The 19,387-nt window shown below is 40.5% G+C and overlaps 1 protein-coding gene across 3 annotated transcripts in view; it reads left to right on the top strand.

The window, feature by feature from the left end:
* LOC106516603 (C-terminal-binding protein 2) overlaps positions 1-19,387 on the top strand; it is a 52,296-nt gene that overhangs the window by 20,568 nt on the left and 12,341 nt on the right. For all 3 annotated transcript variants that reach the window (XM_014007041.1, XM_014007043.1, XM_014007042.1), the window contains exons 2-3: positions 12,313-12,467; positions 17,671-17,815. In XM_014007041.1, coding sequence (XP_013862495.1) covers positions 12,313-12,467; positions 17,671-17,815 — 300 coding nt within the window. The remainder of the gene's footprint in view (positions 1-12,312; positions 12,468-17,670; positions 17,816-19,387) is intronic.

Genomic DNA, 19,387 nt, shown 5'->3' with positions numbered 1-19,387 from the left:
GAGAAGCTTAGAACACTGAGGGTTTCTAACCTGGTGTCCTTCATCMGAGGGACAAAAAGGTTTGATTAAAGCCCAGTRTCTTTTGGGGAGAGCAATGGGCCCACTTATGAGGCCCCCGCTCACCTGGGTTGTACCCATCCCCAATTACCAATACCAATATCAACAATGTGACACACTATGGTGTTTATAAAAAACCTCTGCATAGAGCACATTTATTAGCCAGAGGAGTAAGTGAGTTTAGGGGGTTGTGTATCTGAAGCCATGAGTGTTGTCTGCACTTGTGTGAATATCTAAAGAAGGAGCCCAAAGAATCGAGTCCTCAAAACCCGCGCAGCCATAGTCCAGAATATGGATGGTAACTGTAAGACAGTAACAATAAAAACTAAACATAGATCAAAATAAAAATAAGAATAAAAATTACTGTGCTGGACTATCAAGATGAAAAATAGATAAAAATGAAAAATAAAAGCAAGATACTGTGCAGAAAAATACAAAAATTACAGGAAGAAACAGTCATGACAGACTCATGATCCGAAGGGGTGTGCAAATTGTGTCTAACCCAGGGGTGTGCAAAATGAGTCGAACTCAGTCATTAAGTCAGTGTTACAGTACAGGAAAAAAGATGTGCAATTGCCACAGGTTATTATTTATGTAATGATTAAATCAACTGACCCAATGCAGAATGGGACCTCAGTCCCGTCTAAAAACTCCAAGTTTCTAGATGTTTACAGCCTGTTGTTAAAAGAAGGRAGGCTTTGCAGTGGTAAATCAGTGAAATTCAGTTTTTATTTACAATTTAAACATTGCCCATAATGGTTTAAGTTTTACTTGCCTTACAGGTTCTGTGCAAATGGTAATGTCGTGATGGGCCTCTTTCAGCCTGAGCATGTTAATACCGTGCTCTYAAAACCGAAAAGTTGGACTTGTTGGTCCAGCAAGATCACAGTTTTACTTTTCGTTAAAGGTTGATGTCAGAATGTATTTCGTCCCCACATCGGTGGAGCTGATGGAGCCATTTTGATAAATTCGTCTCTTCTATTAGCATCAGCTCAAAGTCCAACAAGAGCTTTCAGGGATAAATCATTAAGAGGGACATGTACCATCTGATTTCAGTTTCCAATCAAACGTTTCTTTTTGCAGATATTTGAAACTGAACGCTGTGTTTGCTCAGTTAATTAGTWACATTTATTTTAAAGGAAGGTTTTGTCATGTTTGTAAAGCTGGACCCCGGTGCAAACTTTGGACAAAAGGCATCTTGCTGTTGTTGACCGAGCAGCTGATGTGGGTCACGTCTCTCCGGTTAAACGGCTGTAACTGTTGGTCAGCGGCGGCAGCGGCGGCGGACCTTGTTATCAACACAGATCCACTGTTGAGCAGCAGCTTGGGGTTGCTAGGTAACAATTGATGATAATAGAGATGTGGAGTGGCTTGTCTGGTCGTCACATGACCACATATCTGTTGGACTCTTCTTCGTTTCTTCACGTGCTCTTTCCCCTCCCTCCCCTCTCCCTTCTATCCCCTCTGCCCCCTCGTTTGGAGGCAACTTAACACCAGCTCCAGTGGTAGGAAGAGACTCCCAGCTCCTTCCACCATATAATGGAAACTCTGGCCTCATCTCCCAGCGCTACGCCGCTACGTCCCGCTGCCAGACTCTGACTAAGTGTTGCTGGCTGAGCATCCAGAGCCCGAGCAAGAGTTCGGCTTCCACAAAGTGTTTATCCACTGAGGTGACTCAAAGAAAAATACTAGACTGAGAGTTTGTGCAGATTCTTTGTTGTCTGGATAAAGGGGGTTTAGGACCGTTTTGACAACAAGCCTAGATTTCCAAAATAGTCTTTTTTTTTTTTTTTTTTTGACAGGCTGTGTTGGAATCTAATTGAGAATAATGTTCAAACCACTAACTGAGGTACTCCACGTTTTTTGGGGCATTTAACCAGGATTTGAAAACATTTTAGTGCAACAATATCCGCAGATTTATTGAAATTAAGATTTTATAAAATAATTCAATTCCTCGGTTACTTAAAGCAGTGGTTCCCAGCCTTTTTAGACTTGTGTACCCCCTGAGCCATTTTATCATACCGCTAGTATCCCATCTGTCACACGTAATGATGATTCTCTAAAACTATAATGTACAACTGATTATTAATTGAAAATTATTTATTTAACCCCCTAAAACAGGCATTTCATTCTTTTCAACTCAACTCAAAGATAAAAACACTGCCTTGAAAGTCAATAAGTAATTATTTAAATAAACCAGGTAGTGGCAGGTGCAGGAAGCAGCAGCGTCCAAAATACATCAAATATCCGTGAGATTTCGCGTTGTTTTTTTTTTTTACTGGATTCCATTTTGTGTCAGTTTCGTGATTCCGTTTGCAATTTCGGCATTGCAAAAATCATAGGGCTCTACAAATTTCAGTCCTATTTTTATTTTTATTTTTTACACRCCTGGGAAATTCTTCCACATACTCCCGTATGCTCGCGTACCCCAAGGGGTACACGTACCCCTGGTTGGGAATCACTGATTTAAAGGTTGACTGAACATTTATCTCACATCATTATTGGTCTAACTAAAGAATATAACRTCACTTCAAACTCGTGTCGCTTCGTGGAAGTTGTTGGCATTACTTTGCCTGTTTGACTCATCTGAGCAGTTCATTATTTTTCGGCGGTAAAATGATTTGAAGACTAATCGCCAGCGAGGAAAACCATTAGCTGCAGCTCCAGATCTGACAGAGTGTATCCTTACACACACCCAGCAGGGAGTGTGTAGATGTGTGAAAGTGTGTGTGTTAACGTCTTCCTTTGGCAGGTAAACACACAGCAGCATCTGCCTTCCCCGAGTGAAAATTAACTCGTACGCAGTCGTCTCCTAAAACCACACACGCACATTAGCAGCCTGGCAACAGTTTGACAACATGCAGGGGGAAGCGAGAAGACGGAGGAATGAGAGGAAACAAGGGGGGTTAATTAACAGAGGAGGGAAATTAAGAGCACTATCCCACCCGCGGTTCTGACATGACCCCTCACCGTCCACAGGCTCCTGCCCTCAGTAAGCGTATTAGCTGATACTTGATGYACCGTGTTGATGTTGCCGTTAAATTAAAAGTGAAAGTTTCAGCCTGTTTCTGTTGATTTCAGTGAGATCTTTAAGCGTTTTGAAGAGTTACCCGAGGAAAAAAAACAGAGGAAGCTAAGCTGAAGGTGACTATTAGTGAGAACTCTGCTGATCGCTTAATGGTGCCAAATTATCTCTTACAGGAAAGATGGCGTCTGAGTGGTTCTCTCTGAACTCCACTCAGGCCCACTTTACATGATGCTCTGACGGAATGTAATGCATTATATAAAGAGGTTAATTAGTGCAACCTTAAACATCTACAGCATACAGTAATGATTCACTGGAGTTAATTGTTGATGGACAGACAGCTGCTTTAAGTCAGTTATACAACAAGGCAATATAGATTTTATTCTGTAGATGACCTGTTGATTATAACTCTTATTATGAATAGTTTATTAGTTTTTTTAAAGAACCAATATAACAAATATCTTGTCAACTTTTGAAGACATAGTTCTCTACCTCTAAATATACCAGAGAATAAGTACCAGTTTTTTGACAACAATAACAATCGTGGAAAACATGAGCATTGTCRTTAAATTCAGTGTTTTGTGGTTAATTTGTTAGTTTTTGTTAACTATAATAACCCTGCGAAGTAGCTGATGTCAGTAGTAGCTAACATCAGGCCATAGATTCATGTCATCTACCCAGTCTGTGAGCAGTGACGGCTGAGCCACTGTTAAAGAAATGTCCTYGCCCCTTTTTAAAACATCCTTTGATAAACAGCGATGGTGCATCCCTGTAATTGTAAACAACAGCCAAGCGGACAAATAAAACCAGCTTCTGCTATGAATTATGGGTAGTGAAATCAGGAATACTGTGGATAATACTGAAAAGTATGGTGTGTACGACTGACTACATGCAAAATAAATAATAGAAATACTATTAAAAGTAAAAGTAAGAGAGTTTTGATCATTGTTGTGTTGTGGTGAGTAACTGCCATCTTGAATTCTGAACTCTCCCACTTTCCAACAGGGAATTCCCACTGGAGGAGGGGAGGAGGGGTCATTCTAGTTTCAATTCTGCGAAAAAGTCTCACTTGTTTTTCTCACCCAAAAACATCTCTGCCACAGCAAAAGTATCTGGCAAAGATTCAGTGAAACAGAGATTTTAACACGGTGAATTTCAGCTCATTTTGAACCCTGTGAAGCATCACCTAGTGGTGGGATGCCGTCATTTCTTACGTAAATTAATCCACATGCATTATGGGAGATGCAGTTTATGGTCAATACTGACTTTAAAGCAGTATATGCTTATTTTAAGACATTAATACATCTTTGAAGCTCTGGCGGGCCACATAAAATATCGTGGCGGGCCACATTTGGCCTGCAGGCCTTTAGTTTGACACGTGATATAGGTGTTAAAGTAACATCCAAGTGTCAAATCTGGTTGAACTTGAAAATCATGGCCAAGTCTTTCAAGGTATGTTTCTTTATTAAAAAGACTTTGAGACCAAATAACAGAAAAAAATAGTCTTCAGACAGCAGTTAGTTAAAACTCATTAGCATCTTTATCACCCAATATATTCACCCAGTATTATATATATTGAGCTAAAATTTGGTCTGGTTGTAGCTGAGAGTCATTCACAACACACAATCCAAGTGCTAACAGGTAATTTTATTTTCAAAGTGTGACCACAACAGCTCTAACCTGGCCGTTTCTCAACATGACATGATCATTTTTGGCCTACTTTTAAAACATCAGTGTTTAAAAGTCTCTCAGCCTACCTGTTCCTACATGGGTAGATATTTATGACCTGCACGGTAATCAGTTGCACAGCCATCACTCCAAAGCTATTTTTCCTCACTTTAATGAGATAGTGCTTTAAATTCCTGCAAGTAACACATCTTAAACGCATGAAATTCTACATAATTACCGACTATTTTCGATGCAGAAACCACAGGCGTGCTGTCAAGTAGCACCACGGAGAGCGAAAGGTGCTGATAAGGGTGTCATGAATGCATCACTTACCAGACACGCGTGTGGTGGTATTGTGAAGCTGACAGACCCAGTGATTCTGGCTGAGACTGGTTTGATATACATGCTGTCAGTTTACCGCGAGGGGAGTGTTGCCTGTCACCTCCATGCTTCCCCTGCCTGAATACATCATCTTCTCTGCATCAAAATCAGCAGAGTGAAAATCAGTCTGTCACAAAGGAGCACACTTACACACACATACACAGAGATACACAATTGAGATTATGGCGGGACAGAGTGGCAGAGTAGGAGGGAAAAAATATGATGGGGAAGGAGGAGAAGGAGTGACAGTTGAGGTGAAGGAATGACAGCGAGAGGAAGGGCGCCGAAAAGACAGCCGAGGAATGATAGCCGAGGTCGGGGAGGAAACAAAATTTACGTGAAAAGGGAGATTAAGGACTCCGATACGCAGCGAGCAAACAAACGCGGAGCTAGACATCGGCGAAGATGTCTAGCGAAGGGGCTGTCAGAAGATGCTATCGAGCGAGAAAACTGAAACAGGAAAAAAAAAAAACAGCAGCATCGCAGCAGACAGTGCCGCGAAATGTAACGGAGGAAGACTCTGCAGCGGGGAGAGTTAAAGAGTAAGAGACTGAAAGGTCAGAAAGGCACAGAGAAGCTGGGTGGATGATTCACGGAGCTCTACCGATCTAACTTTTGCCTGAGGGTTTGATGCTGCCTGCCAACAGCTTTTCTCCCCTACCGCCTCATCCACCGCTTCCCTCACCTGCACACCCACTCCTGTCTATAACTGTTAGAGATGAGTTTGTGCCGCTCAGATTAGAGCACTTGTGGCTTCTTTCTGCAAGTCCAAAAGAGGGCCTCATATATATATATATATATATATATAACAAAATTTAAACTGAAGCCTTGTGGGTCTGAAAAAGTATGATTTGCATGAGGTGCTAGAAATAATTAGCTCTCATACATCTGTTCAGCTCATTGTTTTTGCTTTTATTGCCCTTTATAAGGTTTGGCAAAATCGTACTTTGCGCAATTGATTGTCAGAAATCTTTTGCCGGTTAATATTTGGCAATTAATATCATTAGTGTCGCTGCTCGACATACTTTCTCTTTTCTCTTTCCTCTTTTAAACCAAATAATGGATCGCCTACTTCCTCGTCAGAGTTCTCTCTGTTTCAGACGTATTCTTTTCCTCCRTCTCAGCCTTCGAGCTTCACCTCATTGCTTTGATTTAAAAACACTAAAACTTAACTAAACGCTAAACACACTAAGTAAAACACGAACAAAAAATCCAAACATGCTAAAAATGATAAATCTCTCAAATCTAATTGTTTACTCCCGATCTTGCCATCTCTCCATCACTGCCAAACATGTTTCAACTTTCGCTTTTTTTTTTCTTCTTCTTCCTGTAGATTTTTTGGCACTTGTCAAATAATTTCAGGCCTCGGTCAGAAAGTAGATCGGGCGTTTTATGTTCGGTGGGGTGCAGGTTAGACAGGAGTGTGTATTGAGGTCATTTTTCCACACGTGTTTCCTTTTTTGCTTCAAATATGACAAACATTCAAAAAAACAAAGTGTCGTAAATTATTTATCAGAACTTTTGCTTGGCCTATCAACAACGTTTAAAAACTGTTGTATTTTTGACGCAAATTGAAAAAGATTCTTGGAGAGGGCGTATCTGTCCCACTATAGTGCTTTAAAACGATCATGTGATTAGGACGTGCTTCCAGGGACTCCAGGGGATTAATCGTCGTATTAATTGCTAAATACCTGAATCAGCGTTAGATTTCACGTACATGCTCAGTCAGTGGAGTACTTCACTTCCTGCTTACATTTTATTAAGTTAAGATTCCCAAGACTCTTATCTGGCTGTTTAAACGGGATGTGGACTTATTGTTTGACGTTTCTTTGGAACAGACAGTAAAAACATCAACAAGCTGGATTTTTCTGTCTCGCTTACCTTTTTCTTTGACAGCTTGTTGCTCAAGTTTTTTGTAAAAAAATAAAATAAAATAAATAAGGAGAAAAAGGAGCCGGCTGTCTGTGTTCCAGAAGCAAAAACTTCCCTTCTCTTCAACTAGGATTCAAATGTTTCCACCTCCGAACCTCAACTCTTGGTGGTGCCAAAAATAAAGAGCACTGAAACAGGCGGCGAAAGCCTGTTAAGCGATCGCCATGACAGCAGAGCGGCGGCGGGAAGCGGTACCTCCGCTATGATATCAGCTGGGCCTGCCCTGAAAGGCTGGGCTTTCTCCCCGCTCTCGTGTTGTGTCCTCGTTTTTTTTTTTAATCTGCTCCTCTAAATCAGTGGTTCCCAAACTTTTTATCTTCTGACCCACAAAATATTCATGGCAAAAACTTGTGACCCCAAATATTACTGGTCTGAGTACACAACCTTCATTAATAACCCTAAAAACACAGGCTTTTTGACAATCTAAATAGCTTGTACACAAATGTAAATACTTATTTATACTTATTTTTGTGTTTTTGTAATAATTATAGGGAAAATGTTACATCAGCAATTATTTTATGACCCTTTAAATTGGTTTCTGGAGATAATCCAAGGTGCTTCATGACCCATAATTGGGTCCCAAGCCCAACTTTGGGAACCAAAGTGCAGTGGTTCCCAAACTKTTCAGCTTTTGACCCACAAAATAACAGTAGCAGAGACCTGTGCCCCCARMTAWTTTTGGATGATAAACATTTGTATCAGGTCAACTAAGCATGGGCAAAGTAAAATATTTTTATACTACATTTATCYATTTTAAATACACTAACCTCACTCCTTTGAAACAACTAAGGCAAAAATGTAATTAATTCAGAAAATCTTTTCAGGAATTCAGAAAATCTTTTCAGGACCCCACTTTGATGTTTCGGGACCCCACTTTGGGTCCCGACCCCAACGTTGGGAAACACTGCTCTAAATTATCTCCTGAGAACATTTTAAAGTAACTTATTTCGTCTTCAAGCGCACTGCTTTTACAGTTTAAATTCCTTCCTCCTCCTCCTCTCATCTCCATGTATTTTAGCCCCACACAACTTTCTTTCATGGACCTTCTAATCTGGCTGTTATCTGTCGTAATCAGCCTCCTCTGATGTAATCCTTCTGAGGATTGACCCAGTGAGCCCTCCCTCCTCTCCTCTCCTCCTATCAGTGCCACAGATTCTGACGTCATTGTAATCTTGTGGATAACTTTAGGAGCACACAGATGCACGTAGACCGATACACACACACAGACTGAGGTCACCTGTAGGCATTCAGAACCAACAGCGAGCAGCGTGTGTGTAATGAATGACTCTCAGCTAGAACACCAAACGTTGGCTCAGTAAATTCACTGGGTTATAGCTATTTTTGTGCTGGCTAAAGTTATGAGGTGCTAAGTGTAAAAAAACCCCCACACATTTTCATTCTTTAGCTCACTTTCTGAGTGTAAAATCCTAGTTAAAAATGGCATCGCAACATCATGACATTGTCACCAAATCCAGATGACAGGATTCATCGGGCTTGAATTGTGAAAGAGTGGAAAAAAAATCTTGTGACATTGCAGAAGCTTAAAAGCAGTCTAACAAAATATTAGTGTGTGACCTTTTTTATTTATTTATTTTTTTGGGTGGTGACTTTTGTTTTTTGGCTAGACAGTGTATTTTAATGTTTTATTTTACACATGGTGCCCCAYGTAAGTTTGAATACCTGTGGCAGCCATTTTGAACTGGGTTGACTCCAAAGTTGATATGACATAGATCATCTAATAATTACTTTAAGTGTTTCATTAGAATCTGTTAAGGGCTGCGTCACACGGCAGGATAATTCTGCTGAATTTCAGCCCTTCTGACAATCTTAAGGGCSTCCAGATTATCGTGATGGCTCTAAAGATAATCATAGCAGTTAAGAGTGATCTAGTCGGTTTGGAAGGACGTCTGGTCCGCTCCGACCTCAAATCGAGGGGATATTCAACATGTTTGATTTTTTTTTTTGGCCCGATATCGCAGCGTGTGTGGAGTTCGCCCGAGAACAAACAGCCTGCTGAATGAGACGTGTAGCCAATAAGAAAGCGAAGTGACGTAAACACGGAGGAGAATCCAAAATACAGAACACAAAAAGACTGTCATTACTCACCAGAAAGTCCGCTGGATGTTAAAAGTCCTATGGAATTGTGTTTCCTCTGGTAAAAAATAGTCCACAAACGATCAACAATGTTTCTTCCTCGTCACAAATGTTTATTTACTCTGAAATCACGCCTCTCTGGAGGTCACGTGAGACTTTTCCTCTAGCGTCTGAATTCTCACGAGATTTCAAGAATTCTCGCGTGATTTCATATCTGACATCTGAATGTTCATAAATGACATCTTTTCGTGTGTGGTGAGTTCTCTCTTGCCGTGTGGCTGTACACCCCACACTGTAGGACCAAACCTGGTATGTCCATGACTTTTTATCTCTCTCTTATGTCTTTGAAAATCGTCCGACTGTTTTAAAATCTTACAGTGTGACGCAGCCTTTAGTGGTTAATGAGATATTTTACTAACACTACAGAGACATGACTAGCACATAGACGTAGGTGAAAACAATAGCCTTTAGCAGCCGATGGTTTTGATGTCATAAACAGAGTGGGTGTTCTTGGAAGGACTTTTACAGACTGCTAACTATGATAATAATCATGATTATTGCAGCTCAAATATGAAGGAACGGCATCTTTCCCTCCCATGTACTGCACATGAGGCAATTTGGGAACCAGCAGGAACATTTCTCCTCCTCACTTGTTAACATTGTATGAAGCAGGGGCTGGTAATTGTCCATCCTCTCGGCGCAACACGCCGGCTTCGACAAAAATGTGCGAGAAGGTCGAGCCTCCGGGGAGCTGGGCTCTTCTCGGCTCTCTTCACTCTAAGTGAGAAAAGTGGCGAGAGGAAATAAGGAGGAGGCTGAGCCAGGGAGGCGACACGTGCTTTGTCAAGCGCTTCGGCGCAGATGTGAATTGGCTGTGGGTTTGTTTCAGGCTTGTAGCGTTTTTCTCTCTAACATTCTCCATTTCAATGATGCATTGCTCTTTTAAGGCAGGGCAGGAATGAAACTCCGTTCTGATGATTGCACTTTTTTTCCCCCCATTTCTTTTCTTTTCTTTCCCTCTGTGGCTGCCGGTTCCACTCACCGAGGTGAAAGTAGAAACCACGCTTTTTGAACCGAGGAATGCTCGACTGTGTCAGCATGTAGCTGTCACCCTCGCACAAGATGATCGTTTTTCCTTTTTGTGTGATCGAGTCAAGTGCATAAAAAGCTGTAATATTGTGTATATTGAAGGCAGTGTGTGATGCAGGTGTTTTGGAGCCGTAATGCTGACAGGGTTCCTGTAAATCTAATCCCATCTTGAGTAGTCGCATTGATTTATTGAGCAAGTCTTGTTAGCCGTGTTTCCTGCTACGTTCTAATCAACTCAGGTGCGCATGTGCTCACAGCTGACTCTTTTATTTTCCAACAAAAAGAATAATGCACCAGAGCTGAGGCGTAGCTTACAGGTTGTTTTCTAAGTAATTTCGTTAGTTTAGATGGTTTTATTTATTCATTAACTTTTATTTAACCAGGCAGGTCCCATTGGGAGCACAGATCTCTTAGATAGGCAAAGGTGGCCTGGGTTTAGATGGTTTGTTCTCGCTGCTTGATTTGGTGTATTTTTCTCTTTATGTTCATATTAGAATTTTTTTTTATGTTTATTGTTGTCTTTTGCTGATGATGGTTCTTTTTTAAGACTCTGAACTGACACAAGTCTTGTGTGTATGTGTGCTTATTTTTTATTTTATTTATACAGTATATGCTCCCACTTGGGTCGCTCGATACAAAACCTCAAACATTCAACTAAACTTCAGTTTCTTTAAATCTTTGCTGAAGACCCATCTCTTTTGAGACAGAGTTTGAGGTTCGGTTAAAGCTGATGTCTTTTTCTTAGAGCTTATTTCTGTWTTTCTATATTTTTTAACGATACAAATATTTGACTGAACTGTAAAAGCACTTTGGTACAACACTGACATCRACAATAAAGGTGATTTCACCAAAATCAAGTTCCTGACAACGTCCTCCAGTTCTCTGCTTCTTTAAGTTTATAATCTCTAAACTTTTCAACTTATGACACACAAAATAAAATTTATGGAGTGAAAAGTATTGCTTTATTTTTTCTGGATGTTTTTGCCAGTTTCCTCTTTTATTTTACGTTATGGACTTAAAGGCACAGTGTGTAGGATTTGTTGTTTTCAGCGACATCTAGTGGTTGAGTGGTTGAATCATCCTCCCTGGTCCTCCCCCCACCCCCGCTTCCAAACGCAAAGGAGTTGCTACGGTGTCTCTCAGGTGTCAAAAACCTTTGATAATTCCAACCGYGATGTCTACCAGCAGCTTCAGGGCTAGTGATGTTTCAAGTGGTAAGATTATGAGCTTTAATAAGTAAAATTATCCCAGCTACAATGACAGACAACAAATATTACATTTATAGTATTACAACTAAAACCGTTTTTGACGCCGCCACCGCAGTTTGTTCTTCATGAGCCTTCGTAGACAAGATGGCGGCTGCCTGTAGTGGCGACCCGCGACCATGGAGATGTAAACAGCTTTTTATTAGGTAAAAATAATAAAACTAGGTCTTTGTCTGCAACGATTAGACATGTTTTTTATTATTGTCATTAGTGATTATCTCAATTTCGGCTAAAAGAATTGACAAAATCCTACACACTGTGCCTTTAAGGAAGTTTTGTAAAATGTTGTATTTTAACATATTCTGATCATTGCAGCCATAAGGTTTAAAACAGGGAATGAGAGCTGGTGTGTCCTAATTATCGATGTGTTTTTTTCTATCTGCATTAACAAACGTTAGTTACGTTAACGTCCGACATGAACAGTGACACCTCCAGGGGTGTAACCAGGAAGAGGCAAACGTTATAAGACTGATTCATTATTATATGAGTAGAAGGTTTTGTGGAGTCTCTGGCTTAGAGCAGCCTGGGACAGACTGTGTTTTTCATTCTCAGATAAGACGAAGGTCATTTTAGTCTGAGGCCTGACTGCTGTATGCTGCTGGGGCTGACTGGACAGAGATGAGAATAAAGCCATTTTAGAAGAGATTCAACTGGTTTTCTGCTATATTATTCAGACTTCCATTTATTGATCACAAATCCCCTTCAGGATATTGTAACCTTGAGTTTGAAAAGTGCCATTTGTAAACTAATATTAACAATAAGCTTAAACTTCTTGTTTTTTCCCCCCATTTGACTCTCTAGGTATTCGGCCCCAAATCATGAACGGGCCGATGCACCCGCGCCCGCTGGTGGCGCTGCTGGATGGACGGGATTGCACCGTGGAGATGCCCATCCTGAAAGACTTAGCGACTGTCGCCTTCTGCGACGCCCAGTCCACACAGGAAATCCATGAAAAGGTAGAACACACACACACACACACACACACACACACACACACACACACGTCTCTCTCCATCAGAAATGAGCCGAGTCGCTCACTTACGTCCACCTCCATCACAGAACCGATATGCGAGGCACGCTACACCTCGTGCACGCTCGCCAGTTAAAATATAGTAGCTTCATTATGATTTAATGTGACTTTGTGGCGCAGAGCGTGATGCCTGCATCAGCGCCATTGTTCTAATAGAGAGTCGTGTAGGGCTGGTATGCAGTGTAATTACATTGGCTTGTAGAGGCTCTTTATTGCTTTTTATGCAGCGCGTCTGCTGCAAAACAATATATGTCTAAGAGATGGGTATCACCAAGCCCCATCTCTCTGTCTGAGGATAGAGAGCTGCTGCRTTTTTCCTTATGAAAATAGGACATATTAAAAAGAAGACATTTGCATAAAGCTGTAGCTTCTCAGTCATCCAGGACACCCAAAAATAAAATTGAATCGAGAAAGCTCCTCGGATGGGAAGCGAAACGACTTCAACTTCAGAATACAAGTCCAGTTTTTTTTTTTTTTTCTTTTAAAGGTTTTCGCATTTGCATAAAGATCAATTCAATCAAGACCTTGGGCATCAAAGAGAAGTGGGGAAGCGGGTAGCTTTTTGTTTGTTTGGAGGTCTTTTTTTTTTACTCTGCTTTATCAGGAAGAACATGATTGTAATGCTCACCTCGCCGGCATATTCAGCAGTTCACAGTAATAACCTGCAGTCTGCATCCCCAGAGGCGCGTTATAGATTGAAAATGTCCAATCTCTTTTCTGTGAGGCGTGTATGCAGAGATGTAGTGTTGATAACTGTGGGATTTCGGCATAATGTAGTCAAGGCCGACACCAGCTGCTACACTCGTCCGCACACAAACAGAACCTCACGCGGCAGAAAGTTACACGAAAGGCTGGCCAAGGGTGGGACATGAAAGTGGCCTTTGGTTGTGTCAGGCCCGCTGCCAGATTATCCCGTATTTCTCTGAAACAAAAGGCAAATACAGAGCTAGTTACATTACAAATCCAACATGTAGCACCTGTGATCGTCAGCCAGAGTCAATGATTGCTTTGCTTTATGCGGCTTGTAAAGGTTGGATGATAGCCCACATGGCGTAGAGTCAATATTAGCTTATTGCACTGTCCAACTCGGCTCGTCTGTTTGAGGGATGTAATAAATCACTGTTAACGGAAGCAAATGATGTAATGAATCGAAAGTATTTTTACATCTTGGACCAGAGGTGCCCAAAACGGGGGCTTGTGGGCCAATATTGGCCCACCAATCCTGTCATCCAATATAGAAACACTATATTTCCTCTTAGTTACATCTATTGGTTGACGCAATGACCATATAAGGGCTGTTGTACGGATAGTTTTCACTTATGGTGCTTACTTTATCTTTGATTTATAATACGGTCAAAGATGAAATACAGGTAACTATGAGAGACATTTAGATTAAAGCACACATGGATTTACACAGCTTATAAGACCACAAATAATTCTATTTTTAATTTATGAAATGTCCCATGAGCCTTTGCTGTTTGAGCGTGCGTCAAAGTTTCTGCGAGTGCACGGGCTAAAAGAAAATACGGACAAAAAAATAACACGGGCCACTGCACTGGCTGCTAGTTCAGTCATAAAAAATACAAGCACTTGAAAAGTATGTGCATTTCATGGATTATATTATTACATTTGACCCGCGGTTTTATTCCCGCCCTTTCTGGTGCAAAGGTTTGGGCACCCCTATTTCGGACAGACTAGCTTTAACTCTTAGCATTAGCTTCAGATTCTTCCTATAAAAGTTCAGATCTTGTCTCTCTGCATGAAAAAGAAAAAGCTTCAGAATAACTTGAGTTTTTTTTAACTCGATATTTTTATTAAGACGTTCAGTGCAGTGTCATTAACACAAGACTTTTTTTTTTCTTTAAATCCGTCTTGCTCACATCTCCGCTTGAACRCTAAAGTGGATTTAAAAGGTGCAATCAAAAAAAGGAGGTCACAGCTCACTTTTCATAACACTAATTGTTGTGTGCAGTTGTCACTCAGTGTATTTTGTGTTTTCTTTATTGCTTTTATAAAGCGATAAATGCCCTGTAGCTTTAAGGCTTTTCCTACCAGCTCTCAGCCACATTATGTCCATTCTGTTCCCTGCAGAAACGACTTTTTAAACATAAAACCCTTTTCTAGCAAACCAGAATTAAACACGTTATTAACATCCAATTCAAGCATCTTCACATGCTGCTGAAGGCTTGTGGAGAACTGCACACGTGCATCGTCATAGTTTCCGTTGAAATRAGCTACAAATTTCTCCTTCTTAAGCTCAACAGTAGCAGAAGACTTTCAGYCTTCAGCGCAGAGGGTGAAAGGTGTGTGCGTACGTGCGCTTTCCTGTGCATGAGGAGTGTTTTAACCTTGAACTAGTATCTGGAAGGCCTGTCCAGGACACGGTGCTAATAAAAGCAATATGGAAATTCGGAGCTAATCTACTAATCACAGGGAAGCTAATTCAGTTTGGCTAGAGGTGAATGAAGAGCTGTTATTTAGGCGGCTGACACGGGCCTCGGCTCGTACTGAGGGATGTGTGTGTTGGGGGTAGTAGTTTAGATCCTCATCACAATGAATCACAGGACCGGGTCACATTGAGGACCTGCCGATCTCTCTCAGCACAGGATCTCTGGAGGTGGCAGTGTTTACAGCTTGGAATGGTATTTAGCACGACTTTCTTTGTTGTTTGTTAAAAGTGTAAGGAAAGCTGAGTCAGACTCGACAGCGCCACCACACGGTTGCCTCAAACAAACTGTTTCAGCTCAAAATTGCTGAATTTAATTTGATTGCCTGCTTTAAGATGAACAGATTTGAGTCATTTTAAAGCAAATCTGACCAAATAACTGCTCTAAGACAACTTATTTTGTGCATAGAGCTATTTCCAACTTCTAAAACACCAAAATACATCCTCTCAGAAACATCTGGGTCTGAGCATAGACAGAAGCACATATTCTAGATTTGGTCCTTCCCTTTCTGCAACGTGTTTTACTGCTGTTTGTGTGTCTTTGGAGCCAACAGATGCTCTCCTCTCACAAGCTACCTTAGCTCTCTGTCCACACACACACACACACACACACACGCACGCACACACACACAAATACCTCCTCTCTTCTCTACAAGTCCCAGAACACCCAGCCTCACTGAGCTCTAGCGTTTTGTCTGCCCCTCCCACCTGTAGCCCCGTCTACTGGTCCATTTTGGCTAAATGTCCAATGTCTCCTTATGGAGGGAGGTTGGACAGGGCAAAGATTTCCCGATGTTTGTCGTAGGACAACCAGAACAAGCGTTACCCAATTAGGTAACGCTTTCTTTTACGGACCCTTATTACCATGTAATTACAAGGTAAAAAAAGTATAATTAAATGGTAATTACTACCTTATTACTATGTAATTACATGGTAATTAGGGTACAATTTTACTATGTAATTAATTGTCTGCAGTAATGTAGCACTTACCTGGTAATGTATTACAATTCACTATGTAAAAATAAGTAGTAGGTAATTTGGACAGTTCTAAAGTTATATTTTATTGCAATTAACCACTAACCCCAAAATTTAGTTGCATTCTTTTGGTTATAAATATAGTGTTGAGTTACTATTGAATAGTAATTTGATTGTAGTTACCCAATAAGTGTAGTTTTACTAACAGTAGTTTTTGTACTCTAATTGCCACGTAATTACATGGTAATAAGGTAGTAATTACAATTTAATTGCATTTTTTATTAGCTTGTAATTACATGGTAATAAGGGTACCGTAAAAGAAAGCATTACCAATGATCCTCCTCAGAAAAAAAGGTTTTGGTCAAATGAGAGTTAATACCTTAACACCTACATGGATAACCAGGATGTTTTCAGTGTCCACTGTTTTATTCTTGTAATAACCAGTGTCAAGTAATGAAGTTCAAATTCTTTATTACTTTACTTAAGTAGAGATTTTGTTCATCTATACTTAACTGGAGTAATTATTTTTCAGCCAAATTTTTACTTCTGCTCCTTACATTTTCACTCATTTATCACACTCCAGCAGGACATATCAGACAAATACAGCCTCGTATAAAGATGACCATAGCAGATATACAGTATATGCATTTGGAACAGGTAGTCTAGTGCATTCTACATTTTAACATTTTATCATATTTTATAATCATTATGACCTTTTAGAAAAATGGTTTTGGGGAGCTGCGGTTGTAACTATAGACCTCTGTGGTGCTGCCTAAACTTTTGTCTGTCATGTTTTTTTTCTTCTTTGCATTACTTTTATTCTTAAATTTTACATAGTTTTAAAACTACTTTTACACTTTTAAGTTGATTTCCTTCTAAAAAAAGGTCATTTTAAACCCTTGTATCTATACTTCTATTTAATAACTGTCAATACTTTTGRCACATCTGGTAGTAGTGTATAACTATTGTGTGGAGATTGACTGATACAGGTTTTAAGGCCGATGCTGATAACCGATCAGTCTAACCGATTTGTGCTGCCGATTCTTGAAGCCGATATTGTTTTTTTCTCCATTTACATGATAAAACTAACAAATGCTACACAAGTCTCAGTTTAAACATAGAAATAAACATTTATCACCAAAACAAACAAAACATATTAACAGTTGATAGCAAAACATGTAAAACATTTAAATATATAACAATAAAAACWAACAATCCTAACTTAAGATTGATCGTTTTGATTGTTTCGGTGAACTCATGCACGTAGCGGCTGATGTCGATACAAGAAAAAAAAACACAAATATTGGCTGGCTGATATAGCGGTCGACCYCTACCGATGTGTCCTAAGTTGGTGTTTTCCAACCTAGTTTCATCCTCAAAGCCCCCCTTTCCTACTCAAGTGAATAGTTACAAACTTTTATTTTGAAAAGGACGAAAAGAACCGAGTTATACAGAGTTTTAATTATTATTCAAATGGACTTGTTGCGATAAGCTTTATATACAAATAATAAATTGATATTTTCACAACCTCTGTGCAGACAAGGTTATAATCCCCCCCTGTGTTCTCTGGTCCCCCCCCACCACCACCACTGCCCTAAGTGACAAAGTACAAAATGTAAGAAAAAAAAGATGAGAATGCAGAGCGATCTTTTAGCAGTAGAAATATCTCTGTTGATTTTTTTTTTTTGCGACTTTGCGTGTGTTGCAGGTGCTAAACGAGGCAGTGGGCGCCATGATGTACCACACCATCACCCTGACCAGAGAGGACCTGGAGAAGTTCAAGGCACTGCGCATCATCATCCGCATCGGCAGCGGATACGACAACATCGACATCAAGGCGGCCGGAGAGCTGGGTACGAACTCTCAAAACTGATTTCTTTACCTTTATTTTTTTATTCGGAAGTAACCATGGCTTTATATCAAAGCAGTGGTTCTTATTTATTTACTTTTTTCTTACTTTATGGCCCTAAAAGTATAACTAGTTTTTTTTTACAAATAACTGCATGTGTGCAAATGTTTGTTCCTTTTAAAGTGTGAGTGGCAGGAAAAGTTGAGGAGCCACTGCATTAAACAGAAAAATCCACCTGACTGAGTGGTTTTAACTAGTGTAACGCTAATTAAGGCTAGGCGCCTGACTACAGCCAAATATAATAATATAGGCACTCAGATAGGTTCGGCTATGGAGCCCGTGTGTGTGAATAAAACACAATCAGACAGAAAGTAAATTGAAGTTATTGTATTCAAATTTGNTTCTATTATAAGTTTTATATCGTGATATATATCGTTACCGCCACTCATCATAATGTATATCGTGAAATGAATTTTTTGCCATATCGCACATTCCTCGTTTTAACAGGTGTTTCTGTCTGTAATGCTGTTGGAAGTCTACCTTACACAGTGCTGTGTCGTACTGATTTTATCAAAGAGAGCTGTTTTGGGTTGTTGCTGCCATCTTCCTCCTTTGATCGTTTGTCTGTCTGTCAGTGACACATGCTACCTTTAGCCTTCAGCCATCAGATTTAGCTGAATGCTTTGGGGATACGTCAGATTGTTGCATTATGAGATTTKGGGGGAAAATAAACGTCCTGATCATTCAAAGAAGGAGTTTCAAAGAAAATGAGATAGTGTGTCGCTGATGGTGATTTTTGCCCGTTATAAAGGTGTCTGCTTCAAGGAGCCTGTTTACCGTTTCTTTGTGTGGATGTTCAGAAATAGTCGGATGAACCGTGGAGATCCCACTGAGAGCCAGAATGTTCAAAGGGACAGGGAGTGAAAGGCATGCAGAGGGGAGGGTGTGGGGCTGGTATCAGCAGGCTGGTGGCTCGAACAGCTCTTACAGCTGACAAAGCTGCCATTTCCCTGCCAATAGCAGATACTGTGTCTAACTGCCACCCACTCAGTGAAAGCACTCTGCCCGCGCAACGCAGGAGTCAAAAAGCTATCGTGCCTCGACAAGGCGGCGCAGATAGCTGTTCACGGGGAGAAGGAAAGAGGGCCCATTGATTCAACAGACTCTGGCTATTTTTTACCGTCCGGAGACAACGGCGCTGTTGCTGTGAGATAYAGAGTGGGATGAGGACATTAGTGGWGAGGGAGGGCGGGCAGAGGGGCTTTAGAGGAAACGAAAAGAAAAACAGCAAGGTAATATCACAAGGTCACTGGTTTAAATGGCTTAAAGGCAACATTCTGCTGGGATTTATCTGGACTGAATCTCACAGAACTACAGGTTGTTTTAGGAGACGTTAGTCTTGTCACGATAACAAATTTTGCTGGATGATAAATTGTCTCAGAAATGATCTAATAAACAATAACGACTCATTCCTACTATCTCTACCATAAAACAGCCATGTGTACACAAGATGAATTGATAATTAAATATAGTTTTAAATGGAACTTGGGTTTACTGCTCCGTTTATGATTCCTGA

This window comes from Austrofundulus limnaeus, unplaced genomic scaffold (genome assembly GCF_001266775.1).
Source record: "Austrofundulus limnaeus strain Quisiro unplaced genomic scaffold, Austrofundulus_limnaeus-1.0 Scaffold39, whole genome shotgun sequence".
NCBI classification, from domain to species: domain Eukaryota; kingdom Metazoa; phylum Chordata; class Actinopteri; order Cyprinodontiformes; family Rivulidae; genus Austrofundulus; species Austrofundulus limnaeus.
Note: the sequence above shows the minus strand (reverse complement) of the source record. Positions and strands in the feature narration are given on the sequence as shown.